Raw genomic sequence first — 18,364 nt, 5'->3', positions numbered from 1 at the left:
CCATAAAACACATGTCGGATATAGATCCAGCAGACGATCTGACCCTGGGAAATGACCACACAGGGTTAATGGCCTTGCCAACATTACACTGGCAGCACATTTCTCCGTATATGTGCTCATCCATGCGGAATCTGCGATGATGCAGTACATGGATTGTAATTACATATTTTTCTATTTCTTTTCTTGACTATATAGTGTACGTACGTTTGCTTTTGCGCTGCAAAATGCCACACAAAAGGATGGAAACTAGGTCAATGGGGACGTTGCCTCAACAGAGACTGTTATACTGTACACTACAGTGTGGTTCCAGTTCCGTTTGCGCTGTACTGTATCTCTGCATTCATCTGACTGGCTGATTGGCTTGATTGACGTCATTAGAAACACAATCCTCTACTCTACTGGCAAATTTATTTTTCCAGCTGTTGCTTTAGCATATTTTATAATGAGCATGACGGGTTTGCCTATGTTTGATGTCTTTTACAGGACCATAGCCGAGACATATTCCAATGGCAATGCATTATAATATAATACATAGTAGTAGTACACACAATACTATATTATAGTATTGTTTTCTGCTGTAGGAAAATGCATTGCGGTGCATTCATTGTCATATTGCACAGAGTCCAGTATTCAGCATTGTGCAGGATCTTATTTATATATGAATCCAATTAATTAATGCAATTATGAGCTTGTTGCATGTCTTGCATGGATTCATTATTAGACAAAGAAATATAATTTATTTACTGTAACTTAAAAGGGTTTGAAAATGTCTTTATATAACCCATTGACACACATTGCATATTGGATACTTACTTATCCACTCAATATAGAAACCTTCATGCTATTGACAACCACCCTCCTCATTTTCCTGCTGTATTTTTTCTTACGTCACAGATATTCCATAGACGTGGAGCATGCCATGTGTACCCTGAAGGCAGTATCTCCCAGTTTAGAAGAGGTTTTTGGTACCTTCAACAGAAGCCTATCTTGAGATCTGGTACCATAACTTGAGGTATTGGGTTCTAGCAGCTTTGGGTTCTAGCAGCTCTAGCAGTCATTTCCCTGACGCCATCTCCCTGATGTCCTTGTCCTGCCTAATTTTCGGCAGTTTCGGCCCGCCCCATGTTTTATTAACCCATTCTGGGCGGGAACCCCTTTTGGAGTTTTAGCTTTTGAAAAATAGCAGATCTACAAGCTCACTGCACTGAGTTCCGCGCTACGAGCTTGTAGGTCTGCTGTTTTTTTTTTAATTGTGAAAATGTGGTGCAAACCTTGGAATATTCTTTCAGAGCGACAGTTTTAACTCAAATCTTTGCTTCTGGGGGTGCCCCTGGAACAACATATTTTGAGATGGGGGTCGGCGGCAAATTACATATAATCTTTGGAGTCCTTGACATGAAATATTGAGTGATATATAGGCCTAGAAACATAGGTATTAACTGTCCGCAGAATATTGCTTGCTCTGGGTGGATCTTTGTTGGTTGTAAAGTGTCTTGAGACAACTTGTTGTGATTTGACACTTTAATACAATTGAATTGGATTTAGAAGACATTTTTTTAATTTCGACGTCAGGCCTAAATGGGGCTCGGTCACTACCACCAGGTCAGGACTGTTGTGACATTCCCCCTCCAACCTAAATTACATATATTTAGCTCCCTGGAGGTAGGCCAATCGTTCTTCATGGGATGAAAGTGATGGGGAATGAGTACCTCCCTCTTCCCTTTCACAGCAGGGACTGATTCATGGTTTGATGTCGCCCCCCTCAAGGTCTCTCCATCCGGAAGCTCAAATTACAATTTACAGCTTTAGCCCTCCTTTCTAGACGGCTTGCCTTTGAGGATATAAAAAATAAGCATGCACAGAAGGCTGTTGCCTTGCATCAATTTATTTATTTTGTCTTTTATTTTTTACCATAGGCTAACCCGGTGCTGTGCCTTGGGATGGATATACTGTATGTGTATAATGTCTCTTCTCTTCCAAATTCTATGCATTTTATATTGTCATAATATTGAGATCACAGTTTGTGATCAACCAACGCCTTTCATGCCATCGCCAACGGGACTGTGATGATGAAACCATGGTTGGAGGGGAAAGGAACTGGTTGGAATAACGTGTTCCTTCCACGCGCTACGTCCAACCAGGGAAACTCCCCCCTGTCAGGTGTAAAGGAGTGACTTGGACACTCATGCATGAAGGAAGCATGAGTTCAAGTCCGTTGCTCTCCCCAGCTTGGCGGAGGGTGTGTAGAGCCCAGGATCACATTAGATAATTGACACAGGGGTGAAAAAATGGGTTACAAAATCGTGGGATAAAAAAACAAGACTCTCCCGAACCAATCACATTTACTAGGGGCATATTAGCTCTGGTCCATATAAAAAAGGAGGAAAAATATTCTCTATGAGGCAATTCTCTGGGCAATATCGGTAGAAGGCGCAGTGGAGTAACTAAAAGTATTTTTTTTCCCGGTGGAAAAAACCCCCCTTTAGGCCAAAAAGTACAGTTTATACGTGTGGTGGGGGGCTCAGAGTGCGTCCACTAAGGAAAGTAGGCTTTCTAATGACACAACCCGCCTTTGTTTTGGTGAGTAGCAAAAACGTTCTTTTTATTTACGCTAAAGCGGAGAGGCTGGTCTGCATTCATGCGAGCAGCGGAAGTTGAGAGTAACATAGCACTAAATGCAACGCAATAGAGCTATGGACAAGAGCTAAGGGCATATAAGCGCAATATAAATGTGAAACATCTCAGGAGAAAATTTACGGGCTCAAGAAGCTACTGAAGTGATTTCCTGCACTCACTATACAGTTTGATCATCCAATTTCCTTTACCCTTACTAAAGCCTGATGCTTATGATAATAATAATTGCCTTGCTTAGAGTAAGTACTACGGGGACAAGTGGAACCAAGCATTCAGGCCTAAGGGGGCGGGACTGCGATGCTCTATAGCCCGGTGCCTACAGTATGGCATTCGCCCCACTGAACTCTCATGTACATTCATCTTCATATTGAGGGGTTTATATGCTCTGTCTGCAACCCTATACTAATTTATGGTATATGGTGCATTTATATAGCGCCTTTATCCAAAGCGCTTCACATACAGTAGATTTTGCAATGTTTTTCACACGCACATTCATACACGGATGTGGACTTCTGATGTTCACTTTCACTTTTGTAGCATGCATGCATCTGCGTCTGTTTCTCACCTCATTTATTCATTGTCTCCAAGAGGATGTTTTGCACTCCGTCCGTCCGTGTGTCCGTCCGTGCGTCCGTGTACAGCTAATCTCCGGCGCCGTTGGCCCAGCAGATGCTAAACTCTGCACACACACTCCCTGGAGGCCAACAACTAACCTCTGCCCTGAATTCTTCAGAACGGCCTGTTATAGCGCCACCATGAGGCCGATTTATGCTAAACACATTCCATTCCCTTACTCGTACACATTTTAACCATACGTCACGCAAATCAGTATACACTATCTCTAAAGTCATGTGATCAACACGGATCTGTCCCATTTCCAATAAATTCCATCCCGATTGGTTAAGATTGCCTTCCAAAGCTTGCAGGATTGGTCCGTTTCGAACAAAATGACACAAATCATGAACACATCATGTGATTTCCGTGAAATTGTGCACATGCACATTCCAAATAGGCAGAGGACGACATGCCACTTCATTTTTTCAAATGAGCCTCATGGTGGTGCTATAACAGGCCTGTTTATAGATATTTATTTTTTGCTTTTTCTGCCTTTATTGATAGGATGAAAGGAAACGGGGAGAGACGGGGGGAAAGACACGCGGCAAAGGCCGTCGGGATCGGGAGTCGAACCCGCGGCACGCCGTCAGGCTGGCTCAGCAGCCTAGGTGCCCAGACGGTTGAGCTAACCGCCTGGGCCGCCAATTCATGTTTTTACCTATACAACTGCACGGATCTGTGTACAACTTTGTATTCGCACAAAAGGCCAAGGAAAAAACGTTTCCCATTTTTCACTCCTGCTTGTTATAGCGCCACCATGAGACCCGATTTTTGCAAAACACATTTGTTTACATTACTTTAGTACATTAGTACAGATTTTATCCATCCATCCACCACACAACTCGGTATACACTATCCATCACAAACACTCCTATGCTCCTGGTGGCACGTTTTCTAGTTTTCCTTTGATATGGGCGCCGTCATCTAGTCTCTTCTGCTTCTCTGGTCTATCTGAATATGTCTCACATACCTTATGCAACTGTAGTATACTGTACATCCTTGTTGAAGGATCTCTAGATGTATATTCATCCACACAGTGGCCCCTAGCTGGCATGTGCAGATGCAGTTTAAATTCAACAAGGGAATTGGAGAGTTGCCTTTCTGCGTCGACGACTGCAATCATCCACAGGCTTTTTTAAAGAACACAGATTCTCATCATTCTCACAAATGATGTCGCGTGAGCCCGTTATTGTTAGTTTAGTTATCATTCTCTTGCTGGTTATACACCAGCTGACTTCCAGAAGATTGGGAATTTAGGATCCCCCATTGTGCGTGCGTGCGTGCGTGCGTGCGCGGCTGACTTTGATGTGAGCTCAGCCAGTCTCTTTTATGACGGCTCCAAGCCTCTCTCTCTGCCAACTGACATGGCGGGATCGATGGATTCCAATCTTGCCCGTGTCAGGCTTAACCCATTTTGAGCGGAACCCCTTTTGGTGGTTACATACATTATGTTATAATTTAGCCATTGAAAAATAGCAGATCTACAAGCTCATAGCTACGAGCTTGTAGGTCTGCTATTTTCGAAAAATCGTGAAAATGTGGCGCAAATTTGGAAACATAGGTAGAAACATATATAGGTATTTCAGAAAGATCTTTTTTTAATTTCGATGTCGGGCCTAAATGGGTTAAGACTTCACCCTTTCATCATCGCCTTTGGGGATGCATGGGGGGTTGAATGACACCCTCCATCAGACTTTTATCACAAGAGAACACGTGAGGATCCCATTGCCTGATTGTACAGTAAGTACTGACGTCCTGACATCAAAGCTATAACCAGTGGTGTAAAGTAACCATGTACTGTACATTTACTCAAGTACTGTACTTTACAATTTTCACTTTTTCTTCCACCCCACTACGTCTCAGAGAGGCAGTGTCAGTTCCATAATTACATTACGCCTCAATATTCCCTTTTCCCTGCAATCCAAATGGATTGAATGGATCGGGGATGAATTGATGGAAATGAGATTAGACGTGTCTCATAAATGCTAAATGGACGACCAAATCGGTCATTGAGTCAATTCAGCACCCCTCTAGCTTAATATTTGTGAATCTCACAACTCTGTAATGATGACTAATAACTAATCCACACAGTGAAATATTAAAAACGATATTATATTTTTGCATGTTCACCCCGACAATTGCAGTATTGGTACTTTTACTTAAGTAAAGAATGTCAGTACTCTTTCCACCACCGGTTGTGTTTAGAAAATGTTATAATAAACATGAAAGTATTCGAAGGAACCCACTGTGCCACACTAAGTGGAAAGTTCCACTATGCTGTTTCCTGCTGTGACAATATGTGATACTTCATCTACAAAGATGAAGGGAAAAAACACACAGGATGTGGTGTGCATTCTGAATGAGTCAAAAACTGCACCTGGCGAATAAAGTCGGTGCAGGATTGAAAAGGGCCATAGTAAGTATTGTGTAATAAAAAAATCAAGACATTTAAAGGACCACTTCACCACTTTTCAACCCATCTTCATCTCTTTCTGTGGCCCGCAGGGTGAAATCCCAACACGACGTGCAGAATGTCTCGCCAAACAAAGAATAAAGCCCAATTCGTACTCCCGTCGCGCGACAGTGCGTTTTCACATACTGTATAGCTGACCTACTGTACAAGCTTGTAGGTTGGCTATTTTCAGGTCGTGCGACAGCGCATAAACTGGGCTTTAAAAGGACATTTCGTTCACTATTACATCAAATCCCATGAGTCATTCCGTTGGCTGTGTATAGTATACGCCCCATGGAGCACACACAGGCCAAATCAGCCGATGTCGCTGATGCTGCACCAGCCCATACTAAAGGCCTCGTCTCCAGCATTTGGCCGCCCCGCGCGTGTATAATGCGTGTGCCTGTCGCGTGAGCACACTTTCTATTGGGATATGATTGGCGATGAGAATCACAGGGAGATGGGGACCACACAGGTCAGAGGGGTCCACACTCTGAACACCCCCTCCCCCCCCCCCCTCCCAGGCACCGTGGGAACATCATGTTTTCCCTGCACTGGCCAGGGAGTGTTCTTTATATAGCCGTGCACCATGGCTGGGGCACGCACGCCGTACGGCTATACAGACCATGGGAATAGATGGGAGGCTTCGAGTGTATCTTGACTAAACAAGGAGAGTGATGATACCCCATGACATGTCGGTGGTGGTAAAAAGTACTCGAATGCTTTAATGATGTAAAAATTCAATCAATACTGCAATGTAGAAATGCTCTGTTACAAGTAAACGTCCGGAATTCAAAATTCTAACTTGAGACTTGACAAAAGTACCAAAAGTAAAAAGGCCTATTTGGTTCTATTTGTAAACTCTCAGACTTACAGACCGATGAAGGTCCGGGCCGGGAACCCATTTAAGAAATGAATCCTTTAACTTGATCCATCTAGCCTCTGTGTTTCCATTCTGGACGGGAACCCCTTTTGGTGTTTTAAGCATTATGTTATACTTTAGCTATTGAAAAATAGCAGATCTACGAGCTTGTAGATCTGCTATTTATTAATCGTGAAAATGTGGCTCAAATCTTTGAATATATATTCTTTCAGAGCACGTTTTTAACTCAAATCGTTGCTTCTGGGGGGTCCCTGGAACAACATATTTTGAGATGGGGGTCGGCGGCCAAATACATATATTTTTGCGGGTCCTTGACGTGGAAATGTTTGAGAACCACTGACATAGAAACATTTTTCAGAAAACTGTCAGGATTTAGAAGACATTTGTAGAATCGTCCTCGGGTCTAAATGGGTTAAGTGTCATCTACAGTGAATGTACAGTAAGTCATGAATAAATGACAAAATGTAGACAGACGTATAGCCAGAATACGTTTTTAATATATGCAGAGAAAATACTGTCCAGAACAAGAAAAACACCCAAAAATAAAGTTCTTTCATATACATCAATTGTCCTACTAGTATTGTACTGTACATCAAAAGATGAATAAAACATCGCAAATCTATGTGTGGACGACCTGTTTAGGAGAGGTCGGATGGATACCATAGCACAGTGGAAACAACTATCCATTATTTATTTTCTTAGCGATTATTCTATGATTTATTTTTTAATAATCGAGAAGCTTGTTTTTATTTATCATTTGTTTTATGTGTGCATGTATGCATGCATGCATGCAGTATATACACACTCACATCAATGAATTTATGTATGGGGGAAAGATAATCTAATTGAGGTTTTATTTTTGCTTTTTTGTATTCATTTTATAATTACATTTAAATCGATTAGTTGGGTTATAACTGTTGCGAGCCCTACACAGCACAGCACAGTGCAGGTGCTACACAAGAAAGGCATGGTGAGCCTTTTGTGAGCACATCAAAGAAGGCTCTTAAAACACTAAGACCTGGAAGGCGTCTGTGTCGCCTTATAGCTTTTACAAGCTCACAGCGTGGCACCGAGTGCTACGAGCTTGTAGACCTGCTATCTTTTTTAAACACGTTGAAAACAAGAAAGGCGAGTGGCACTGTAAGTCGAGGGGGGTGAGGGCTTATAGTAAGCTAGTTCTTGTCATGTTCACGTGTGACTGGCATGAAGTGGCAGCTCTGATTCCGACCGCGCTAGCTGCTAGCAGCACGTCTCACGAGACCGTATCGGCAAAATGTGACTCGTCTATAATCACTTCGGCAACATGGTGTGGTATGAGGAGGACTGAGGAAATCATACAGTGAAAGAACGCTAACCTTTTGATGTGATTAGAAGCTAGAAGTGTGCTCTGACAAGCGCTGAAGAGGGCATTTTGGCACAGAACGCTGCCTCAGCCCAGTGATTAAGACGTCCTGAAAGAGGCGAGGGAAGGCAGCTATAGAATCGACGTTTGGCAGCTTTTTCGGACCAGAGTGGCCTGACATCCCCACTTTTCCCCACATGAAACACTAGCCATACTGAAACATACTGTTGGGCTTCAACACACACTCCCTCACCAGACATGGCCACTTTCCATGTGATAGAACAAGTTAACAACGATACAAACATGCCAACTTGTACAAAAAGCAGAACTCTACAAAGTCTACAAATGGAATGTTTTGCTAGTTAGACTAGTCGGACATGAGAGAGGAATCATCATGAGCCTGTCTCCATCTAGGCCGGCATGTCGGACTGAATTCGGCTTGTGAATCGTGATATTGGGAAATTAACTGCCCGAGAAAGAAAACAAGCATATAATACAGTATGACTAGAGAAGGGCAACCTGAATACTGGCTTTGCGTGTGATGCATTATTTCAACGCTTAACCTGAACTGCTGAAATGAGCGTGAACTAACTCAACGATTTGTCAATGACTTTGTGATTCTAAATAATTTCATACGACCAAATCACGCACTTCGACGAGTGACAATGCACTTGAGCAGTTACAACCGATTTGAGGTCATAATCACGAAGAAACGATACATTAGTCCTCTAATTGGCCTCCGCTGTAAACTAGACTAATTGAATGTATATAGGAGATAGGGGGAACGACGTTGTGTTCGTTCGGTTTCTTGGCAGTGCAGAGACACTGGTCAGACAGTCCAGATACCAACCGTCCCGCATGACGGATCATGTCACATCGCTGCTGTCCAGCCGATCAAAGGGCAGACGGTGAGGGAAGCACCGGCGCACAGCCCATGTTCTCGTTGGTGTCGTGATGGTGGCACCGGCTGTCCGACGTTGACTCCAGGAAGGGCAGCTCCTCTCCAGAGCCCTGGAGCTTCAGTGTCCTAGCGCTCAGGTCCACGCAGCACTGTGGTTTATTATAGGGACGGGACCATAAGGCGGCGTTAGCGTTCAGCAACCCTTTTCATGTCAAGGGTCCATTATTTATTCTGCACTCAACAATAATTTAACTCTTGGGAGTGTCAACTGAAACCAAATGGACCCTGACTAAGGGTCCATTTGTTTTCAATTTACGGAGGAACACCGTTCAAAAACATGAAACTATTTTATCTTTGGACGATATCGTCTGGCGATAGCCAATCAAATTCACGTGTTGCTTTGTTTAGACCCTCCATGCGGAACCATACCACCCACGCTGGGCAAGACCTATATACGTTGTAGGGTGCATGTTTACATTCTCCGTCCATGAAACAAGTGTTGTGATTGGTCGGAAAACATCGTATTGGGTGGGGAAATATATCTGACGAATGTTCCGGCCCAACACTTCCGGCTATGCACTCTCTGCCTTATAGGTTGTGACCGGGCTTTTCTCTTCGCAGATGAGTAGGGCTGGAGCCGAGGCTACATACTGTCATGGTCCGTGACATGTTATGTTTTCTTGTGTACCTTTTATTTTGTAGTATTGTTTTGTGCCTTCCTGTCTGCCCCTTTAGTTCTGTACCTGACTTGTCTAACCTGTATTGTGATTAGTCTTTGTTTTCCACCTGTGTCCCCTTAGTTCCCCAGCCTATCCCAGTGTTGATTGTCAGTGGTGTTCACCTGTGTCTAGTTATCCCATGTCTATAAGTTTGCCCTTGTGTGTTCAGTTCCTTGTTCGTTCGTAAAATGTTGTCAGTGGTTTTTTGTTCCTCATGATTTTCCATGTTCCTAGTGTTTTGCCTTGCTCCTAGTTTTTCCTTGTTTCCTCGTGTTCCAGTGTTTGTTCCTGATCTCCTGTTTTTTGGTTAATAAACCCCCTTGTATTCGACCTGCCTGTCCTCTGCCTTTGTCTGCGCTTGGGTCCAACACATGCCTGTCCTGAACCGTGACACATACCACCTATATGAGGACATACAGTAGGTAATGACAGCAGGAACACCCAATAGGAGATTTATATCGCCCAGAATCGTCCGCTGTTTGCCGGCTGTTAGCGCTGTACGTCTGTCAGCATTATTACTTGGTATTATCAAAGATACTAAATACGCGAGTTTGCGCTATACTCATTTGCAAACACACACGATACAGTGTAGGGTTACCGTAAGTGATATTTGTAGAATCAGGGTCTTACTTTGAGCTCCAGGAGAGTGTGTAGACCAAGGCACAGTTCAAACACCTCGTCCTCTGCAGGACGGCACAGGGGAAGAACAGAACCAAGAGAGAGAGAGAGAGAGACGAGGGAATTGGGAACGGATCAAACTGAATGTCCGACTGAACCATGAAAAAACTCATTTGCACTCTTTATATAGTACGGTACATGAGCATGCATAAATCTTGAAGTTGTATATCATTAGTACAGCTCTTTCATGTTCTACCACCCTCTGTGTGTGTGCACGTGTGTGTGTGTGTGTGTGTGTGTGTGTGTGTGTGTGTGTGTGTGTGTGTGTGTGTGTGTGTGTGTGTGTGCGTGCGTGCGTGCGTGCGTGCGTGCGTGCGTGCGTGCGTGCGTGCGTGCGTGCGTGCGTGCGTGCGTGCGTGCGTGCGTGCGTGCGTGCGTGCGTGCGTGCGTGCGTGCGTGCGTGCGTGCGTGCGTGCGTGCGTGCGTGCGTGCGTGCGTGCGTGCGTGCGTGCGTGCGTGCGTGCGTGCGTGCGTGCGTGCGTGCGTGCGTGCGTGCGTGCGTGCGTGCGTGCGTGCGTGTGTGTGTGTGTGTGTGTGTGCGTGCTCGTGCGTGTGTGTGCTCGTGCGTGCGTGCGCAAAGGCCGGGGTATTACTTTACTGAGGATGGTTGCTCTACAAAAGGTTCATGTAAGGGAGAAGGCTGTGGTTTAAAGTTACGTCATTCTTTGTTATTGCAGGCTGTTGGTGGTGACTGACACGAGACTTGAGCGTGTTTGTCTCAAGCGTGCTCGGCTTATCATCGCCATCCATTCAGGTCAGGTGTCTATCCTGACTATTCTTTGGCTGTGTGATTTCTGCCTGGCTGCGTTAAAGGAGAATTCCATACTAAAAGGCTTTCTTACCTTTATAGTTGTTACGTCCCCATCAAAGAGGTCCATGTGTTATTTTGTGCAAAAGCTCCTTATTAGCTATTTCCCCTACCATAAGCCCTAAATGAATTGCATTGTATTGAATGGGAATTGAATGGGGCTATGGGGTGTTGTGCTAATTCGCTTATTTCCAACGCTCAAAATTATATATTTTTTGTATATATCCTCTCTTCATAATGTAAATAATATCCCAAGCGGCACACTTTACTACTTATTTCGATGGAAATAAGCGAATTAGCACAACACCCCATAGCCCCATTCAATTCAATGCAATTCATTGAGGGCTTATGGTAGGGGAAATAGCCAATAAGGAGTTTTTGCAAAAAAAACACCTGGACCTCTTTGGTGGGGACGTAACGACTACAAAGAAAGGTAAGAAAGCCTTCTAGCATGGAATTCTCCTTTAAAGGGATATATATATAACCTACCCATAGGCTTATGTAAACACCCCAGACAGTTTTTAAGTTGTTCGATTCGGTACTTGATATTCATTTTAGCTGCCCCGCCTCCTTCCTATATACAAACCCATTGTAACCTCAAACTCCATTTCACCCCACGATAGCTTCATCAAAAACACCCGTCCTTGGTTCTGGGAGGCCGTGTTTTTTTTTCAATTTCAAATTTTAATATCATGTCAACGGTTTGAGCCTAAATTACCACTCTGATATAACTGGCTGACGGTACCACGATGTCCATAGGGGAGCGCAAAGAAAAACACAAAAATAAAGTTGAATTTCATGTTGTAGGACCTTTAAACAAAAGAAAGTCACAACTCTTCACCAATTACAAATAATTCCAACATTTTTCAAATGCATTTCATGAATACTGTCACTAACAGTTAGATCTTAAAGATGGAGTGCCACAATTTTTGTATTTCTCCAGTTTTTCATGTGTCTATGAGTTGACAGTATTTCATTAGACACCCTGGAGTCGTTTTTATGTGCAATGGTGTATTAACTTTGTATTTAGGGTTTCTTCCTGGAGGCTGAACCCTTGACAGTCAAACGGGCCAATGAAATAAACAGTAAAATAGTAATCACACTATCAGCCCCTCCCCTAACCCCTCCCTCTTTATCATACAACCAGGCAAACCAGGCATACTTAATGAACTGATGGGCGTGTCCACATAAAAGCATGATTTTAACAAATACTGTACACTTTTTGGAAAAAGTTCTTCCTCCTTATATTATAATATTACCTGATGATCATGTTTTAGGGTGGAAAAGAATCGTGGCACTCCATCTTTAACTTTCACATTGCATGACGCGGTCGAAATCCATTTCACAGCATGTTGCCTTGAGGTGAACACTGTTCATCGACGCAGACAGTTCTCACCTGTGACGAAGGCTGAGCACTGGACACTCTGTCTGCCTATCTGCAGCTGCAGACCTCTCGCTGTGTTGACTAGGCCACAAGGTGCACTGTCCTGGACGGGCACTAGTCTGACCACACACACACACACACACACACACACACACACACACACACACACACACACACACAATGTTCCTTTCACATGCTTGTGTGGTGGACATTTTTTGGAGGTTGACAACATTGTCTTGTAGAATAATGTCTTTCTTACCCCAGCCTCCGACAGCAGGAGCTGGAGATGTGGTTGTGCTGGCTACCGGTGTTGATGGCTGCCTTAATGTCAGTCTCAAAGCACTGTATGGAGGCGGACAGAACATGCCGATCGATTTTAGTGGCAGCAGACAGTACAATATTCCACTCACAGCAAAGGAAATAGCCTGTCGCAGTCATACAGCGAACCTTGAAAAGAGAATGATTGTTTTGCTTTGAGTGAATACGAGAGCGCAACCCTTTGACTGGTGTTTGTTTGTTAGCGAGGTGTGAATGTGGAACAGACAAACTGAGATACAAACTCCCACGTCCATGGATAATCAGTGTTTTATAATCGGCATCATCATACTATAATTCACTGAATGTCTGTCTGAAACACTGTCGTATCTCCTCACTGGCTGCACCAAACACTCCAACTTTTCATACAGGCATTGACCATAATATTACGAAGCCCTTTTTTCACTTTTGTTAATTATTGATTGATAATTAATTTACTTACATGGGAAAATCAAGTATTTTTCCCTCAGAAACCGTCGGAGCTACAGTTACAACACTCGTTCATAATAATTATTACAATTAATTACATCAGTTGGCCTCATGGTGGCGCTATAATAGCCCACTTTACATTTCACCTTTTAACTCTTGAACCGTAGGTCGTAAAATAAAATCACACCCGTGTAAAGTTGTGAACCGAGTGGTGCAACCATAGACTGTAAAAAATATGGACAAAGCGTTCCCCGGGTCTAACATGAACGTAAAATGAAGCCTAAAATTCCTTGCAATGGAAGTCGCCATCTTTCTAGATCCGTTTGGGCCCAGCTGAGCCATTGGCTGGCCCAGACAACGAGGCGGGACTTCCCCCCTTCTTCTTCGTTGGTTTTTATTTTGACTCGAGTGGGTGGGGGATCCCGTTCATAGATTGTAACGGTAGCCACGCCCCTCAGAACATACGCGACTTTATGGTAATTTTTTTAATAAATGGGACATTTAAACATAATTTTCCCAAAATAATATTATGACATTAGAAATGAGACTTTAAACTAGTGACTGGAAGCAGAAAGTATTCATGACCATGTTTATTAAGGTAATACAGTCTAGGTGAAGTTGGGCCCAAATACATGGATCTCTATGGAGCTATGGGGTTTTTTGAGCCCAATGACAGCGCCACAACAGGCCATTATATGAATTTTCAGGAAATCCCGATTTCCTTGTGGCTTCACAAAATATCTGTCTGACTGCCCCCCTGGGTGCAACTCCCCTCTCTCTCCCCCCCCCCCCTCCTCCTCCTCTCTCTCTCTCTCTCATTAGCAGGCAACAGCGCCCCTACTGGTACTGGTACAAAGCTGTTCCTTGGAGTGGTTGCACCACTCAAAAATCACACTTGTGTGAACTGAGTGGTGCAACTCCCCTCTCCCCCCCCCCCCCCTCCTCTCCTCTCTCTCTCATTAGCAGGCAACAGTGCAGCACTAATACTATCTCTCTCTCTGTTTCTGGCAAACAGCGCCCCTTCTGGTACTCAGTCATACTTGCGCTCATTAATACATACATAGGTGAGCACAATAACACATAGGTGAACACGGACATTGCTGGTTGTAGGAGTGGTTGCACCACTCAAAAATGTAACTTTCCCTGGACTCCTTGGTTCATGACGCATCTCCCCATATAGGCCACGCCCATTTGCGTAGTTGTGCAAATCTCACAAAAAACGGTAAACATGATCTCTGTACCTATCAGATTACAACACTACAATTTTCATAGTCCGTATCGTTCGGCTATAATTGGCATCCAAAGTTAGTGGGAGGGGCCTGTTTTACACAAAATGACACAAATCACCAACGGAATGTCCGATCCACCCCAAATTTCATTCACATGTCGAGGGTGGTTTTTTATTGCAAAAAATGCTTTTTGGGGGATAAATCCGCTACCTTTGTGAAAAGGAAAGGAAAGGTACTATATGTTTACCCAGGGTAACTGGACTAAGCTCAAGAACTTGTTTACAGCCAGGCCCTGCTCATAGAACATTTCATGGTAGGGGTTCAATGCCTTGTCCTAGGGCACTTCAGCGGTGGTAATTTTAACGTGCCGGTCCGGGGATACGAACTAGCGACCTTCCATCAAGGCCACCGCTGCCCCTAAGATAGCGTAGCCTACGTGCGCTATAGCGAGACAACTCCAATTCCTTCGTGTGATCTATTACATCGCATTACCCACACTGTACATAATTTGGTGTTCATATATTCAGAACGGATGAGGTCTAGTGGTTAATAATTTGGCGTGCAGGTTGTTTGTTCATAGCATCTTGTCTGTATTCATCTTCTATCAGGGTGAGGGACTGTTAATTATTAACTATTCTGTTAAATAGTGCAAGCTTTTAGTCAAGAAGACTTGAAACAGCATAACATAAACTAAAACAATCACTTTATTTGCATTTCTAGCTCAACTATTGAGGCCTAATACTGCTGATAGCCCAGTGTAGGCTAGGAGCCAAAATATACATTTTGTTTTTGTTTGTATTTATTGTTTTGCTTTTCCCACACTTGGATTTTGATGTTCCACTTCCCACTTAATTGATGAGCTCAATCACCTTTACTTATGTCAGCTGTGTGTCTGGGCAGTGGCATTCAGTGAGAGAACAATGGGGGTGAGCTCTATAGGCTCAATATTTTCTGTTGACCGTTTTTCTACGTTTAATAGTTTATCTGCGTTTAACTATACGCTTTCATTTATCAACATTTTCAGTACATTCTTTTGACCTTTATTTTGTCAATAAATCACCTTAACTACAATAAGAAGTTTTCTGGATTCAATTGAAACGCGTCATACAGTTCCTACCGACAGCTCAGCCTCATAGCACTACTTTTATTTGGTTTGATGGGATGAAGTAGTCGCTACAACACCCAGCATTTAAGATGCTGATTCCACAACTTGCGATTTACACTTTGATCCTTGAGGGTCCCTCGAAGCCTGATTCTTGTTGAATGCATTACTAATGGGTTCAATATTAATAATTACCCCCAAACATCCATGGGTGAGGATATAACTAGTCAGTCAACTAAATCCGCGTGGAATGTCAGACATAGACAGTATTATTGTTCAGCACTGCTGAGGTCAGCAGTGAGTCTTCTAACCTTGAGCCCCTGATACAGCACGTTGTGTATCAACCTGTCGCTCTTTATCTTCATGCTAATTGCGCCGAAGAGCAGCTTGTCCTGATGCTACCTGCGGACTAGCTCATGTCACAATGCGTCACAATGCTGTGAGCGTGATTCATGAGGGGGAAGCAGCCATTTTGAAGGCAGACGGAGGCTGTTTGTCTGTATAACGGTCTTGTTATGAAGTTCCACCTTTAACCCATTCTGGGGCGGGAACCCCTTTTGGTGTTTTAACTAAGCATTATGTTATACTTTAGCTATTGAAAAATAGCAGATCTACAAGCTCATACGAGCTTGTAGGTCTGCTATTTTGTTTTATCGTGAAAATGTGGCACAAATATTTGAATATAATATTCTTTCAGGAGACTTTTTATTTAAATGGGTTAAAAGTAAAACACACTAGCAAAAGTGGGGTCCTTTGGGGGGGGGGGGGGGGGTATCAGGGGGCCCCCAACGAAATGAGTTACAATCATTTTACCTACTTTAACCACATTAATACTTTGGCTATTTAAAAATGACACAAACTCATAGCTCATAGTCTGTCACATCGTACCACACTATGAGCTTGAAGATCTGCAATTTTTTGTGCAAATCTTTCATTTATATATATAGAAGCTCGGCCGGCATATAGATTAGAAGCTCAAATAGAGGGGGGAGGGGCCTGTAGTAGTGACGCATTTGACATCACAGCAAGCAGGACAGTAGGTATTGCGCAATAATGCATTTTCGTAAAAGTATGACGTGTACAGTAAATAAGACGGTTGCATGGATGCAATGTGTGTTGTATTTTCTATGGCATGCATTACTATTTGTGCATTGGAGAGATTTGTGCACTCAAATCTTTGCTTTGAGTACAATATAATTTTCAGATGGTGATCCGTGGCCAAATAGCCTACATATATAATTCTGGCAGTCCTTGACACAAAAACATTTGAGAAACACTGCTCTAGTCGATGTCATGCCTTCCCTCTGCAAGTAGGAAAAACATGAGAAGAAACGCAGCCTGTCGATAGGAAGAGAAATGTAATCATAGCATATGGTCGCACCGTTGTCTGTGAAATGAGCAATCTGGTGCCTACCCGGTGTTGTCAAGTGTGTGTGTGTCAGTCACACTGCGGACTGCACATGCAACATGACATGCTTCCCTTTGGGAATTAAGCAATATCACACAAGAGGGTGTGGGTTAACGTGATTATTGCCACGACAGGGATGCGGTCAGGAACGAGACGAAGTCGAGTTCCGCAAGCATCACTGAAGTGGCAATAATCACGTTAAACCACATCCTCAAGTGTAATATTGCAATTATACAACAGTTACCCTTTAAAACTAAGACAATCGATGAAAGAATATATTTTTTCAATGACAGATGTAGTCACTACGACCACAAATGTCCCAAGAAACTAGCTAGCCTAGCCACCGAGTTTGCTAGCGCTCTGGGAGAACAGAGCAGCTGAATTCTTTGTTTTGATTTGGTGGTGAATGGTGTTAGAAGGCTGTTTCAACCAATCAGATTGCTTCCTCGAAACGACCTGTGGTATAATGTAACACAAACCCAGCGACGTTATTTGAATCCACTTTGCCTCCTCTGACATTTCGGGGCTTTCATCAGTGTTGATGTGTAAACTAAATCTATTACTAAATTGTTTTGGTGACTACCTTTTTTCACTGAAGAAACTTAAAATGTTACATTTTTTTAATGTTAAAAAATGATAAAGTGGAGAAGAGATCCAGTAGAACTAAAAGACAAGTCGTTTTATGGTTTTGGTGCATGCTGAAAAGCGACACGTTGTGAGCTTGTAGATCGACTATTTTCAGCATGCAACCAAGTGTAAAATCAGCCATGACGATGCCATCAAGGCCTGCCAAAGTACATTTTAGTTGACTAAAACTAACCCTAAAAATTTCAGTTTACTAAAATGTGACTAAAACTAAATGAAAATGTATTCAAAAGACTATGACTAAAACAAAATCAGAATTGGCTGTTAAAAGATGCTTGAAAAGACTTTCATTCTTGTTTGATGAATACGTATATAGTGATGGCTTGTTAACACCCGTCTCCTGCAACCACGCACATAAATCCCTAGACCACATCACACTGCATCCACTTGACTCATGGGTATTTTCCCTCTTAGATTAAAGTATTTAATTCACCATGAGTCATTCAGTAGACACACACACACACACACACACACACACATACGCATGCGCACGCACGCACGCGCGCACACACACACACACACACACACACACACACACACACACACACACACACACACACACACACACACACACACACACATACACACACATACACACACACACACATACACACACATACACACACACACACACACACACACACCATATGTGGGTAGAAGAGCCGCCTCAGTCCTCAGAGGCAGACAGGCTTATCAGCAGGCCCACAACCCTCTGCCTTTGTTTCTCTGTCAGCGGTGCAAAAATCCACTCTTCAGCTGCTGTGCGATGTTTAAAAATAGCTCCAGAATGACTAACTAACGAGCCCTCTGCATTTAATAA

At 43.3% G+C, this 18,364-nt stretch overlaps 1 protein-coding gene across 2 annotated transcripts in view; it reads right to left on the bottom strand.

The window, feature by feature from the left end:
* Positions 1-7,059: 7,059 nt before the first annotated feature.
* Positions 7,060-18,364, bottom strand: part of nrip2 (nuclear receptor interacting protein 2) — a 32,139-nt gene continuing 20,834 nt past the window's right edge. For both annotated transcript variants that reach the window (XM_083757757.1, XM_083757758.1), the window contains exons 4-7: positions 12,676-12,758; positions 12,429-12,535; positions 10,177-10,229; positions 7,060-8,976 (exon numbers count right to left, since the gene is read on the bottom strand). In XM_083757757.1, coding sequence (XP_083613883.1) covers positions 8,821-8,976; positions 10,177-10,229; positions 12,429-12,535; positions 12,676-12,758 — 399 coding nt within the window. In that variant the 3' untranslated portion in view covers positions 7,060-8,820. The remainder of the gene's footprint in view (positions 8,977-10,176; positions 10,230-12,428; positions 12,536-12,675; positions 12,759-18,364) is intronic.

This window comes from Protomyctophum parallelum (genome assembly GCF_964188405.1).
Source record: "Protomyctophum parallelum genome assembly, chromosome: 22".
NCBI classification, from domain to species: Eukaryota; Metazoa; Chordata; class Actinopteri; order Myctophiformes; family Myctophidae; genus Protomyctophum; species Protomyctophum parallelum.
Note: the sequence above shows the minus strand (reverse complement) of the source record. Positions and strands in the feature narration are given on the sequence as shown.